This window comes from Diaphorina citri, unplaced genomic scaffold (genome assembly GCF_000475195.1).
Source record: "Diaphorina citri unplaced genomic scaffold, Diaci psyllid genome assembly version 1.1 scaffold1471, whole genome shotgun sequence".
In the NCBI taxonomy this organism is placed as follows: Eukaryota; Metazoa; Arthropoda; class Insecta; order Hemiptera; family Psyllidae; genus Diaphorina; species Diaphorina citri.
This window is the reverse complement of record NW_007378897.1, coordinates 28,098-43,733: the sequence shown is the minus strand read 5'-3', so window position 1 is coordinate 43,733 and position 15,636 is coordinate 28,098. Positions and strand designations below refer to the sequence as shown.

General features: G+C 34.4%; 1 protein-coding gene across 1 annotated transcript; it reads right to left on the bottom strand.

Moving 5' to 3' along the window:
• Nucleotides 1-2,990: 2,990 nt before the first annotated feature.
• On the bottom strand, nucleotides 2,991-4,136 carry LOC103516052. The gene is made up of 3 exons (XM_008481003.2): nucleotides 3,821-4,136; nucleotides 3,478-3,643; nucleotides 2,991-3,364 (listed from the first exon to the last, which is right to left on the bottom strand). Exons 1-3 carry the CDS (start codon nucleotides 4,070-4,072, stop codon nucleotides 3,339-3,341), a joined length of 444 nt encoding a protein of 147 aa, XP_008479225.1. The 5' UTR covers nucleotides 4,073-4,136; the 3' UTR covers nucleotides 2,991-3,338.
• Nucleotides 4,137-15,636: the final 11,500 nt, after the last annotated feature.

The following is a 15,636-nucleotide window of genomic DNA, read 5'->3' as shown; positions in this document are numbered from 1 at the left end:
TATCTCAAGGTGCCTCCACAATTTTAGAGAATATGCTAGAAAAGAGCTTGCTCTATAACTGATGAACACAATACATGCATTCGAAAACGATACCTAACTATTTCTAGTTATCAATACCTACATATATCATTTCAGTTTATGACTACTTGTGGAAAATGGCAGATGCTATTTTACTGCATGCTCAAGTGGAGGAAGATACGACTTGATTTCTAGTGCTAGTGGAGACGCCATTTCACTGAATGATTTCTAGCACAGTTGCTATTTCTTCTAGGGTACTAAGATGCAAGTTGTATTTCTTAGGAGAAGATTTTTCCAAATGATCGGTGAGTTTTTGAGTTTTAAATCTTTGAAGGGATGAGAAGATTGGAAAGAAAGAGGGCTAGGCGGGCACAAGCTGTTATGAAAAATGACCCTGCCCTTGTGTGCTGGGATGGTTTCTTGTTACCCGACGTGTTTTGTTATTGTGTCCTGGAGCTCTGACATATCATTTATCATGCGAGTTGAGTTTATTTGTGCCTACGTCACCTGGTGGATTATTATTGTTATTGTTGATGATTCATGGTGCATTATTACTATCATCTCTTGATAATTAATTACTGACAGCGTGATTGATGCCGCATTCATTGTTCATGATCTAGAGTCCACCAGACGATCTACTGTGGATCTTGCGAACTGAGAAGCGGCTGGTAAACAAGCAACGAGATTACAGTACCCAGCTCCCAGCCATTGCGATGAAAATTGAAAACTGTTATTCAGCACTCGTCAAAGTGCGTACAATGTCAGTAGGCTCAGCTTTGATCAATACGAGGAGATATTGCCCGGCAATGTTGTGAGCAATATCGCCATAGATGCTCAGGGAGTGTGTCAGTAAGATAAACATGGAAGTAAACATTTCTCTTGCAAAATTTTACCATCAACATATTGTTGAAAACTATGTCTGGTTTACTGGACGCTCAGCAACTTGTTATGACTTGATGTACAGCTGTCTCTAGCAATAAGCTGTCTATCTGGACTTGAAGAAAATCTAGCATAGTTAGTGTAGAATTATAGATATTGTGTACGAGTAACATGAGAAAGTAACACTTTGAAATATTTGCAATCGGCAGGGGGAGTACAAACCGTGTGTTGACTCTTAGAATCGAACTAGGAAAAATATTACTCAGGAAATAGGTAGTGTAATATGGACAGAGGATAAAAATGCTGAACATTGCACTACAGTAGATTTGTTTCCCCTTCGTCAAAGTGCGTACAATGTCAGTAGGCTCAGCTTTGATCAATACGAGGAGATATTGCCCGGCAATGTTGTGAGCAATATCGCCATAATGAACAGATGCTCAAGGAGTGTGTCAGTAAGATAAACATGGAAGTAAACATTTCTCTTGCAAAATGTTACCATCAACATATTGTTGAAAACTATGTCTGGTTTACTGGGCGCTCAGCACAGCAACTTGTTATGACTTGATGTACAGCTGTCTCTAGCAATAAGCTGTCTCTCTAGACTTGAAGAAAATCTAGCATGGTTAGTGTAGAATTATAGATATTGTGTAGGTACGAGTAACATGAGAAAGTAACACTTTGAAATATTTGCAATCGATAGGGGGAGTACAAACCGTGTGTTGACTCTAAGAATCGAACTCGGAAAAATATTACTCACATATTGTTGAAAACTATGTCTGGTTTACTGGACGCTCAGCAACTTGTTATGACTTGATGTACAGCTGTCTCTAGCAATAAGCTGTCTCTCTGGACTTGAAGAAAATCTAGCATGGTTAGTGTAGAATTATAGATATTGTGTACGAGTAACATGAGAAAGTAACAGTTTGAAATATTTGCAATCGACAGGGGGAGTAGGTACAAACCGTGTGTTGACTCTTAGAATCGAACTCGGAAAAATATTACTCTGGAAATAGGTAGTGTAATATGGACAGAAGATAAAAATGCTGAACATTGTAGGTACTACAGTAGATTTGTTTCCCCCCTTCTAGATGCGAATTTCTTTCACTGCCTACTGCCTACTGAAGGTATGACATGAAAAAATATCAAAGGTATAGAACGGACGAAAAATGCAAATTCATAGCCCAAACATTATTTCGAAAGCGGAGAAAGAAATTGAAAAATGAAGGAAAAGGAAACACACAAAACATTTTGCTAACATGACCTTTTTTCATTATAAAAATATTGGTAAAAAAAAATCTCTTGCATTGAACATGCGATTGTATTTTGGATAACTTCCATGTTTCTACTTCTGCCAGATGTTTCCATAAAGGCCTTTGAATGAAATTTATGTGACTTCACAACAATTTCAATTCATTCCAAATAGAAAGAACTAACTTGAGACTGAAAAGATCTTATTAATCTTTTCGGAACTATTAAACATTTTGTAGATAAATCTGAATAACCTAGCAGTGACATTTTTATTTTATGTTTAGTCACCCAATGAACAGAGCACCAGAGGTCATGTCCATTTTAATAATGTTGATATAGCCCAGATTGATTTATGTATCGAGGATGACCCTAAAGAAAATTGGAACGGAGCACCAGAGGTCATGTCCATTTTAATAATGTTGATATAGCCCAGATTGATTTATGTATCGAGGATGACCCTAAAGAAAATTGGAACAATTTTTCACAATTGAAAAAACACCATCGTAGGAGGTAGAAGTAGGTGATTTCATTTGAAAAATATAAAGAATTAAAGAAGATAAAAGAATAAATGATGTATCATATTCTAAGACATTTATCATACTGCTTTGATTTATGAAAGAAAAAGAGGAGAGAGCAAAGAGGAAAAGAAATGATGTATCATATTCTAAGACATTTATCATACTGCTTTGATTTATGAAAGAAAAAGAGGAGAGAGCAAAGAGGAAAAGAAAAAAAATGAATAAAACGTCTCATAAAAAGATCAATGGAAAGCAATGTATGCGAAGGTTAGAATTTATGACTAACGCCAGCCCTAAGTGAGTTTAGAGGGCTGAGTTGAGATGAAATATTGCCTACATTTGTGCTTTATTCTCAGAGCTCTTATAAATCATGTTCTATATCTTGCATGTAATATAGGTGTAGGTTCTACATAAGCGTATTACTTTATTAGATTTTATCCAACATCTTGAGAAAACCCTGGTATGTATTGACAATCCCTTGTCCTGGGTATTTGATGATATAGCTGATACTCAAAACAACATGAATTGTTAATTGGTGCTTTAGGAGGAGAATCACACAATAACATGTATGTCGAGCATTAGGTACTTTTAACTAATGTGATAGTCGGATAGTGAGCCTGAAGGAAATTGAAGTTGTTAGACCCAGTCAGATAGTGAGCCTACTCTAAGCGATCTCTACACGGCTGTTAAGTTTGCAAGAGATGTTATTTCAAAGAGATTTACAGAAACGCTGAGATTTCCAAATTCATATGCTTCTGTTACGACTGGATTGATTTGTGAACCCAGCTCTACACGGCTGTTAAGTTTGCAAGAGATGTTATTTCAAAGAGATTTACAGAAACGCTGAGATTTCCAAATCCATATGCTTCTGTTAGGACTGGATTGATTTGTGAACCCAATTTCATCTCCTGCAACATGGTAACATTTTCTACATTGCTAGTTACATATTCTGTCCAGGATATCTCAGGTGAGTCCAGAAAGTATTTCCAACTATCATCTTCTAACGTCCTATTTGAATTGTATTGATATGGATCCCGATCTTTCTTCCTACGTCTGACTTTTTTCGTGTAAATATAAGCAGCGAAAGCTAATCCTGCCAGACAACAGCTACAGTAGACGCAACAGCAAAATATAACGCAGATGGTGCAGTCCAGAAAGTATTTCCAACTATCATCTTCTAACGTCCTATTTGAATTGTATTGATATGGATCCCGATCTTTCTTCCTACGTCTGACCTTTTTCGTGTAAATATAAAAGGCGAAAGCTAATCCTGCCAGAATACAGCTACAGTAGACGCAACAGCAAAATATAACGCAGATGGTGGCTGCTCCTTCATCGCCAACAATGTCACTCATTTGATCTTTCCCGAAGAAGGACGAACATGCCATGCAAGTGTTCATGCAGTTCATGACAGTGTTGCACAAGTACAAGAGACCACAGAATGCAGCACATTCCTCTTCGCCACAGCAGTCAACAAAAATTTGGACCGATTGCAATACTTTCATTACTAGTATAGCTCCGCTATACTGTAGTAATAGAAAGTAAAAACTAACATTTTTTTATATTGTCGAGTTTGTTTTTAATATCTTGAGTGCTATAAAATTAAGATCTATAAAATTATAGTTCCTAACAAATTAATAATCCCTCCGCTATTATAATAAACAAGCCCAAGCCGTAAATTTCACTTTATCGTTTCTTATTATTTTATTTGTTTATCTTCTTCAATGCTTGTTTTTTCTCTGGCCATTATGTCATCTTCTATCCAGCTAATATCTTCCTTTATCTTGTTGTCATAATCAACAACAGACGTAATCATATTGCCTTTTTTATTGTTTTCATCGACATTAATGGCTTTGTTTTTAACATCACTGTTTTCAGCACTACCAAAGAGAGTAGGAGTGGAAGTCTCATCTTTACTCATATTCCATTTCATAATTTTATTCTTAATCCGGGTTTGTCCCATTTGAAAAGAATAAAATAAAAAATATACAGAATTGCAGAAAGTTGTAGTCACAGATCTTACCTATGGAATCTTCAAAGAAAATTCGGTGTCCGAAATTTTTTTTCCATTTCCATCCAGAGGGAAATTCAGTCTCATTTAAAAGTAGGTAATTTTAACTTCGAGCTCAATTTATTCGAGATTTTTTAAAGATTTTATTCTTAATCCGGGTTTGTCCCATTTGAAAAGAATAAAATAAAAAATATACAGAATTGCAGAAAGTTGTAGTCACAGATCTTATGGAATCTTCAAAGAAAATTCGGTGTCCGAATTTTTTTTTCCATTTCCATCCAGAGTATTCCAGAGGGAAATTCAGTCTCATTTAAAAGTAAGTAATTTTAACTTCGAGCTCAATTTATTCGAGATTTTTTAAAAGCAAACCCAAAACATTATACCTAGGAATCAATTGTTTTTCTGATTCTTGTTCGAACACTTCCTATTTCCTATATGTGATTGGGTAGTTGTGTCCACTTGAACTGGAACGTTGAATGAATCTCATTTTGTTTTCCATTATTAGAGATGTCATTAATCTTGTAACGACCGACGCTGAGCTTGAGTTCCAAATAAAAACAACAAACCAGATGATAGATCAGATAATATATAAGTGACAACGCACACATAAAATACGGTTTTCCATTATTAGAGATGTCATTAATCTTGTAACGACCGACGCTGAGCTTGAGTTCCAAATAAAAACAACAAACCAGATGATAGATTAGATAATATAAGTGACAACGCACACATAAAATACAAAAATTAATTTCTGAAAAAACAAGATTCAAAACATTTTTTAATATATAAAAGTGTAATAAATTACTTAGGAAATAAATAGAGGAGTTGTTAATTTGTATGTTTTTAATGTAATATGGAACATTGGAACATCTCTGTAGTAATTTATTAGACGCCGGATGAAGATGATAAATTATGACTTTTTAAGATACCCCCCTCGAGGTTATGTGAATACCTCCTCTAACCTAACACAAAAATTATTACATCCATTCCATGGTAACATGAGATGTTTCGGACCTTATTTTATTATACGGAACCTATTCATTATCATTTCACAGATTTCACAATCTGCTTCTATTTATTTTTTGGTGTTTTCTCTGATTGCATCTGAAGAGAGGAAGTAGGTATTTTTTAACTTTTGAATTGTATACCTAAAGTATCTAGGTATTACTGCACCGTTCATCCTTCAGGCCAGGATCTCAATGAATTCACAATCTGCTTCTATTTATTTTTTGGTGTTTTCTCTGATTGCATCTGAAGAGAGGAAGTAGGTATTTTTTAACTTTTGAATTGTAGTATCTAGGTATTACTGCACCGTTCATCCTTCAGGCCAGGATCTCAATGAATACCAATCTGCTTCTATTTATTTTTTGGTGTTTTCTCTGATTGCATCTGAAGAGAGGAAGTAGGTATTTTTTAACTTTTGAATTGTATACCTTTAGTATTTAGTATCTAGGTATTACTGCACCGTTCATCCTTCAGGCCAGGATCTCAATGAATACTTGTAATAAACTAATTAGTACACAGCTCAATTAAAATAACGTTCAAGGCAAGAAAACTGCATTCCTGCACAACAATTCTTCGAGGAGTGTAAAAGCAATAGGGTGAAGGTTTGTAAACAATTCAATCAATGGTCCTAGGTCCTATTTAACTACTCCAACTTGAATTATACCTTTTGTTTAAACGACAAATAAAGTAACAATTGACTTATAGGTAAATGGATATCTATAACTTATTCATCGTATGTTGCATAAGACATAGGCAAAAAAGAAACATCAGTGAATTCTTTTTTATAATGTTGTTATTTATGAGGCAGCTGGCTTGGGTTGTTGTATCTGCTTGGTCTATGGTCTCCTCTGGTTGAAATATAGGTGTGGTGCGTATCTGCATGGATATTGGCCTACAGGATGGAAGCAGACTTCGAGGAGTGTAAAAGCAATAGGGTGAAGGTTTGTAAACAATTCAATCAATGGTCTTAGGTCCTATTTAACAACTCCAACTTGAAGTATACCTTTTGATTAAACGACAAATAAAGTAACAATTGACTTATAAATGGATATCTATAACTTATTCATCGTATGTTGCATAAGATATAGGCAATAAAAAAAGAGAGTATCTGCTTGGTCTATGGTCTCCTCTGGTTGAAATATAGGTGTGGTGCGTATCTGCATGGATATTGGCCTACAGGATGGAACCAGTCTTCGAGGAGTGTAAAAGCAATAGGGTGAAGGTTTGTAAACAATTCAATCAATGGTCCTAGGTCCTATTTAACTACTCCAACTTGAACATCACCAAAAATATCGTCGTCAGCCATTTTGCTTCTTTTTGCAGCGAAGTTTTCTTTCCTCAACCTCAGATAACTGTGGTCTTGCGAGTTTTTGTTTGAAGAAGATTTTTCATGTAATCAAAGTCAAATCCAACCATTCAATTCCCATGTCTCTTTGTTGCTTTACATCTGCCACAGTCAAACAATCTTATCCGTCAAGACCAAGACCCCTAGAAAATGCGTAGAATTTGCAATATCAAGGAATAGAAAGAAAAATAAAGTCGAATAATCTTATCCGTCAAGACCCCTAGAAAATGCGTAGAATTTGCAATATCAAGGAATAGAAAGAAAAAGCACAATATATTATGTTGGCTTTATTATGTTCTTTGAATAATTGCATTTTTTAGACTTCTTAAAATAAAGTAATATCAACGTAATACTTCATTTTATAGTCCGTTCCCCTCTTTTTTTTTTAGGTAGACTAGAAAATTTGTGACAGTTTTAAAAACAGTGAGTCCAATAGCCTTAAGAGTTATTCTAGTCACCTAATTCCTGGATATATCTAGAGAACATGTGACTTCATCTAGCCATCCAATACTAGGTATGTTAACATAAGGTGATGGGCAAATGAGTCCAATAGCCTTAAGAGTTATTCTAGTCACCTAATTCCTGGATATATCTAGAGAACATGTGACTTCATCTGGCCATCCAATACTAGGTATGTTAACATAAGGTGATGGGCAATACATTATTAATATGCCTAGGCTTGATTTATGGGTATTGAGTTTGTCAATAGGTCATTATGTGAATTATCATGAATCGTTTTGATTGTACCTGTATTCTATGGTTTTTGTAATACAAATTGAAGTTAATTGTTTGAGGTTGATCATTTTCGAAGAAACCATCCACAATCCAAATGTAGAACCACGGGTATTATTTTCCAAAGACAATCAGGATCACTCAAAAACAAAGCCCACATTATTGTGAAAAACCAAAGAAATCCAGGCATTATCTTTCTTTGTGCTCTACCTAAAAGCACTTCCATACAATTTCAATTTACAAGCCCTTATAATTCAAAAGTTTTAGAAAAGGGAAAGAAGGAAAGACAAAAAAGATTTTTTTAATTGTCTAACTGTCATGCCATTTCTTTCTTTTTGTGACAGTTTTATGCTTTGTTTAATGTAAACAAATATATTTTTAATTGTTCTTACAATTGTCATTTGTTGCGCACAACAATTGGTGGAGAAAAAAGTTCAAAAAAGGTAGCAATATTCCAAAATTTTGAAATAAAATTAGGTAGCATATGAAAATAAAGTAGAGAAGGTATTAATATGTGAAACTAATCTAATCATGAAATTTGAAGAATACAAGAGAGCACAACAATTGGTGGAGAAAAAAGTTCAAAAAAGGTAGCAATATTCCAAAATTTTGAAATAAAATTAGGTAGCATATGAAAATAAAGCAGGGAAGGTATTAATATGTGAAACTAATCTAATCATGAAATTTGAAGAATACAAGAGGAAGAATTGTGATGTGTTGAACGTTGTAATTAATCAAGGAACACTGAATTTATTGATTCCATGCAATATTTCTTAGCAGTGATTTTACCATCTGATCTTTATCGTCAGACAACAAAAGTAGCCGATTTGTAATCGATTTAATCGCATCATAAATTAAAATTTGACAACGGTGAAAGCCACTTCCTCCAAGATCTTCCAGATCTGAAGATTAATTCTATCAATAGAGAACTGCCATTAACATGGAAGAAATTGGCATGCTGACATGCTATTTGCATTTTTGACAGATCTGAAGATTAATTCTATCACTAGAGAACTGCCATTAACATGGAAGAAATTGGCATGCTGACATGCTATTTGCATTTTTGACAAATTAATGTCTTTTCAATCCTAGCTATTTGTGAATCATTATCAAGAATAGTAGGCACATTAATAAAATTAGAAGAATACACGGTAATTAAGCTAACTGGATAGTTTTTGTAGTCTATAACTTTCAAAATTCAGAAAAATATTTCGGTGCAGGTATCGGATTTTTTTATGGCCATGTGATTCAGTCGAATTAACCTTGTTAACAATAATTTACATAAATATTCAACATTCCTTTTTTACGATTTTCATCGGAGTCAAAACATTGAACAAATTAATGAGTTGAAGCTAGATCATCATGCAGTAGAAACAGATAACTACCTACCTAGTTATTTTATAGGTAATAAAACTGTTTATTTGACCAAATAACCATGCCATCATTACCTAAAATTGCTTCCAGATTAATAAGGTAATGAATGTAAGTATTTGAAAAATGCACCAATGTGTACCTATCTATTACCTACATCTTTACATCCTTATTTTTATGTTTATTCCTACCACAACGTTCATGTAACTATTTGATAAAAATATTTCAACACTTTTTGCAGGATGCATTTTTTGATAAATGTTGGTCTTTCCGCCTTTCCATGTCCGCCACCAGATACATCTTTACATCCTTATTTTTATGTTTATTCCTACCACAACGTTCATGTAACTATTTGATAAAAATATTTCAACACTTTTTGCAGGGTGCATTTACCATGAATATTTGATTAGTATAGGACCTACTCAAAAGAAACTAGAAATTACCTAGGTGTACCTATATATCTATTTTTTACACACAATTTTGGCCATACCTAATTTCAACTTTCAACAGTAGGTTTAATTTATGTTGCTAGTGGAAAAAAACAAAACCTTATCAGTAGGTTTAATTTATGTTGCTAGTGGAAAAAACAAAACATAATAATAAATGTAAATATTTGCATACATTAGAATCTACTGTAACCATAGCTTCATGTTGGCATATTTCATTTCTGTATGCAAACACTCTGGTACCATGTCAAGACGCTGAGTTATGATTTCCGCGTACTCATAAACCATGATGGTTCGGTGTTTCGTAGGATGAGTCCTGGGTATACCATAATAATAAATGTAAATATTTGCATACATTAGAATCTACTGTAACCAAAGCTTCATGTTGGCATATTTCATTTCTGTATGCAAACACTCTGGTACCATGTCAAGACGCTGAGTTATGATTTCCGCGGACTCATAAACCATGATGGTTCGGTGTTTCGTAGGATGAGTCCTGGGTATATTTCTTTCTTTTTGTGACAGTTTTATGCTTTGTTTAATGTAAACAAATATATTTTTAATTGTTCTTACAATTGTCATTTGTTGCTTTTTTGTTATCTATAATACCTACCTTTTGTTGTGACGATAATAATAGGTTTGCTGCTTTTCATGCCCATTACCTACATCGTAGTGAAGCAAAAAAACGGGAATGTGTTATTGAATTCTCGTTTTCTCTGATAGAATGTGTACCTATCTATTACCTACATCTTTACATCCTTATTTTTATGTTTATTCCTACCACAACGTTCATGTAACTATTTGATAAAAAATATTTCAACACTTTTTGCAGGGTGCATTTACCATGAATATTTGATTAGTAGGTATAGGACCTACTCAAAAGAAACTAGGAATTACCTAGGTGTACCTATATATCTATTTTTTACACACAATTTCATCTATAATACCTACCTTTTGTTGTGACGATAATAATAGGTTTGCTGCTTTTCATGCCCATTACCTACATCGTAGTGAAGCAAAAAAAAAACGGGAATGTGTTATTGAATTCTCGTTTTCTCTGATAAAGATATCAGTCCTGAGCTTCTTTCTGTTCTGGTGATTGGTGAATGAGGGTTTCATGAATCATATCAACGATCCTTTCTAATCTTTCTATGGAATTAAGCTCAGTATAATAGAAATTTTACAAAAATGCTCATGCTGTCTCCTTCCTTGGTAAGTAATGTCGTTCAGAATGTTGAACTCAACTATGGATACAGTGACTCTCTGCTCTCTGTCAATGAAAATATCTGCAGTCATAATAATAAATGTAAATATTTGCATACATTAGAATCTACTGTAACCAAAGCTTCATGTTGGCATATTTCATTTCTGTATGCAAACATTCTGGTACCATGTCAAGACGCTGAGTTATGATTTCCGCGGACTCATAAACCATGATGGTTTGGTGTTTCGTAGGATGAGTTCTGGGTATATTTTCAAGAATCGCTTTAGAAAGAAGACCATCTTTATTTACTTACCTTAATCATAGGCTGTAGAACAGCCTGGGATGGACCTTGGCATCTTTTACAATTCAACTCCATTCCAGTCTGCCCTTGGCTGTTTCTTCCTCATCCCAATACTTTCAGCTCGTTCAGATCGTTTATCGACTCTCATCCTTTCCATACTCCATTCCAGTCTGCCCTTGGCTGTTTCTTCCTCATCCCAATACTTTCAGCTCGTTCAGATCGTTTATCAACTCTCATCCTTTCCAACATTCCAAAAATCAAATCCAATATTGTAGGATTATTGGACTCTTTGCTAACGTATCAGACCACTTTTGATGTGAAATTTGTCACGGATTGATTTTTACAAGATTGTAAAGCTAGTCCTACCCACAACCCTTCTTATTTATGTACTTAGAACTGGCTGAATTCCGGTTGGTGGTTAAAATATCAGTCAAATCAGATTTTTAAATGAAATTCGCAGTCAGGGGACTGAACGCCATCCAATTGTTCAAGCAAAGACAGAATGACAATATTTTATTCTCCACCAAACCCTCTGTACTAGTACTAGCAAACCATTCAGTAGTCCAAAACTTGAGGACACCATGAATATTATCGACACTTGTATGTTTTGTCACACACATGATACATGTTACGACACGTATTTAACATGTGTCAGTTTCATGAATGGAAAGAATATGTTCTCGAGATAATCACACGCCTACACAAGTCTGTTCTGTGTCACCTAGCGAACTAATTTATTATGGGACACATCATGCATCACCTAGATATACCAGTATCTTATAGAAAATACAACATTTGAATAACATAAAAAAAGTCTAATGGAGTACAGTTCACAAAAACTGTTGACATATTCAGGGGCAGACATATTACACTCGGTTATAAAAGCGAGGAAGTCAGCCATTTAGTGGATCTGTTTTAATTTTCAAGCCTCTTGACTCTAATGTTCTGAGCCCATCCATTGAGGGATTTAGGGAATAGCCGTATGTTTATTTTACAATCAACAATGAAAAAGTAAGGTCCCTGTATACAGACGTATTTCATAGCTCGTATTTGACATTGTTCAAAATCTTTGGGTTAGAAATCTAACGTTGCCATCTTTTCTCTTCTTCGGAGAAGGACACCAACAAAAAGAAAATGTATCATTTCGTTAGGAAGGATTTTTTGTTACTGAATTCCCACTGAGTCCGAGAAGGACACCAACAAAAAGAAAATGTATCATTTCGTTAGGAAGGATTTTTTGTTACTGAATTCCCACTGAGTCCATTATTATTATTATTGTGTTGTGTGAAGTGACGTGTGCCTTACCTTTGATTTCATATGGATTGTTCAATGCTGGAGGTCCTTGGTCTTGAGTTGACTGATTTGTTACATTATGTCGCTCTAATGTGTGTGTATAGTCAAATATTGGAATATCTATTGATTCAATCAAGCATGAAACACGTCAAGATTCATTGAATAGGTTTCTAAATTATTGCTATTGTGCTCTAGTCATGTGAATTTTCTGTTCCAAACCTCTCTTTCTCTTCTACTCTACTTGAGTTATGGCCAATGAATTGCCTTAAACCAAAAACGAGTCAATAAATTCAGTTGAATGCTTGTTATTATTTCTCTGTAATGTACGATTAATTTATTCAGGGGGGAGGGGGGATAGTTATTGCTAGAAGTTTTATTGAAATTTATTGAGTTCCTATAGTGATGCTATAAATTCAGAACTATTATGTAGACTAGTTGTAGGTATTGTACTTATCGAGTTAATCATTATTGTAATATGACATTGTGGTGAGTAAGCTGGTCCGGCCTAGGTAGGGTGAAAATGTTATCCTACTAATAGTATTCTCTATAGTCTATATACTACATACACTGTTATTACAGGTATAGGTAGTTGTTAATCATAAGTAATAGCTACAATAGGTAAGAAATTGTGAGTAAGCTGGTCCGGCCTAGGTAGGGTGAAAATGTTATCCTACTAATAGTATTCTCTATAGTCTACATACTACATACACTGTTACAGGTATAGGTAGTTGTTAATCATAAGTAATAGCTACAATAGGTAAGAAATCTTGATGAGCTTGGAACAAAAAGCAATGATTAGAGTACCGATTACTTTTCATTCAATTTCAAATTGTTCTAAAGGCAGGATGGGTGCCAGTTAGCACTGCTTGAAAAAACACAAATGAAACCCACTTCCACCTGACTAAAAATAAAAACCGCAGAACAAGACTTACTGATTGTTCTCTCTCGCCCTTCGTCAAGGCTAAGAATAATGAAAAGTAATACATTATTTTTTCTAAAGCACAAAGTATTGCAGCTATCACGAGATGGCAACAAAATTTATTACTATATTAAGTTATTTCTCTTATACGCTATTATGACATTGTAGAAAAATTATTTATGTTTCAGACATAAATCAATAGTAATTTTTTTCATGTTATTTATGGTTATTACCTCTTTTAAACTTTTATTTATGTGTGTATTTTCTTTTTATACATTTATAATTAGGATTTTAAAAGTTATGGCTTTACTTGCATTGAACTTGTGTTTTTCCAACTAGAGCTGTTTATACGGCCTGATATCTGGTACATTTAGATGCTGCATATTGTAGTTTTATTCAAGCATTTAGCATTGTCTTGTTGCAGAAAGTACCAATATCAGTCAAATCAGATTTTTAAATGAAATTCGCAGTCAGGGGACTGAACGCCATCCAATTGTTCAAGCAAAGACAGAATGACAATTCTCCACCAAACCCTCTGTACTAGCTTCTTTTTATACATTTATAATTAGGATTTTAAAAGTTATGGCTTTACTCGCATTGAACTTGTGTTTTTCCAACTAGAGCTGTTTAAACGGCCTGATATCTGGTACATTTAGATGCTGCATATTGTAGTTTTATTCTAGCATTTAGCATTGTCTTGTTGCAGAAAGTACCGTTATAAGTATCTGCAGTTGATCTTTACCCGAATATTTCAGACGACACTCTATAAGGCGTAAAATGAATGAAACACCCTGTATATTATCTGCAGTTGATCTTTACCCGAATATTTCAGACGACACTCTATAAGGCGTAAAATGAATGAAACACCCTGTATACTAGTTCACAAATGTGACAAGGATGCAACACAAAACGTTTGGTTAAGATAGGTGCTGCGTTTGGCGGTATTTTGACCGCTTTTTGGCGGTTTTCAGCTATATTGACTAAACAATTAGAAATATTGTAAATGTTACAACAGAACACCCAAATAAGCACCATTCAATAGGATAAGGAAAGTCGTGTGATGTTCACACCAGATTTTTTATAATGTTGTTATTTATGAGGCAGCTGGCTTGGGTTGTTGTATCTGCTTGGTCTATGGTCTCCTCTGGTTGAAATATAGGTGTGGTGCGTATCTGCATGGATATTGGCCTACAGGATGGAACCAGTCTTCGAGGAGTGTAAAAGCAATAGGGTGAAGGTTTGTAAACAATTCAATCAATGGTCCTAGGTCCTATTTAACTACTCCAACTTGAACTATACCTTTTGATTAAACGACAAATAAAGTAACAATTGACTTATAAATGGATATCTATAACTTATTCATCGTATGTTGCATAAGATATAGGCAATAAAAAAAGAGACAGTGAATTCCCTGCTTCGAACTAAAATTCCTCCAACACACATAGAAACTGTTGCTTGAAACATCCTGTATTTACTACACACATCAAGTATGAATGGACTTGCTTCAGGAGTGCTAAATTATTTTTGAGATAAATCATTTCTCATATTATTTAAATTATTAGAAACATCTTAATGAGATAATGTTTAAATTTATGATAAACATTGCAGACCCTTCCGATCCAAACATGTTACCAAGATAACGTATACCAGCTCGTAGAGACTGTAAAAAATTAACGAACTAAGAAGGTTAGGATGGTTTTGTATCCTCCTTGGATGAAAGAGGTTTGATCAAGGAGGATTTCTAGTTTTGTCCAATATGCTACTTGTTGTTCCAGATCCCAGACTAACATTAGATATATTGAACACCACTGATCTCATATTTGCTGTATAACTTACCAACTTTCAACGTTCAAACAGAATTGTTTTTGTCCAATATGCTACTTGTTGTTCCAGATCCCAGACTAACATTAGATATATTGAACTCCACTGATCTCATATTTGCTGTATAACTTACCAACTTTCAACGTACAAACAGAATTGATCGTTTGTTTCTTTTAACCATCTTAAAAACTTTCGTGGTAATAAATTTGCAAATATGACACCATACTTTTCATATTTTCGTGCATTTTCAGTTGGAAACATGACTTTGTGGCGCTTACACTCTACTAGAAAAGGGCAATTCAGAGCTTTACTCGAGTAAAAAAGTACCCCAATGTCCCCAACATTTGTAATACTTTTCCATGCACCTAAACTGAAGCATTATAGTCAACACTGTCGCAGGATACTAAACCTCATTGTACCAATACCACCCAAACTTAATGTTCAAAATAAATTAAGAATCATGGAATCAATACAATCGGTTTATCTAGGAAACTTCGAAGAGAAACAGATTCCCAGATGAGGTAA

Excerpts from the sequence above, each read along its gene's own strand:
- LOC103516052 (XM_008481003.2), bottom strand. The coding sequence starts at position 4,072 with ATGAACTGCATGAACACTTGCATGGCATGTTCGTCCTTCTTCGGGAAA. Across the intron at positions 3,644-3,820 it reads AAGATGATAGTTGGAAATAC|TTTCTGGACTCACCTGAGAT; the intron begins TTTCTGGACTGC and ends AGTTGGAAATAC. Across the intron at positions 3,365-3,477 it reads AAATCTCTTTGAAATAACAT|CTCTTGCAAACTTAACAGCC; the intron begins CTCTTGCAAACT and ends TTGAAATAACAT.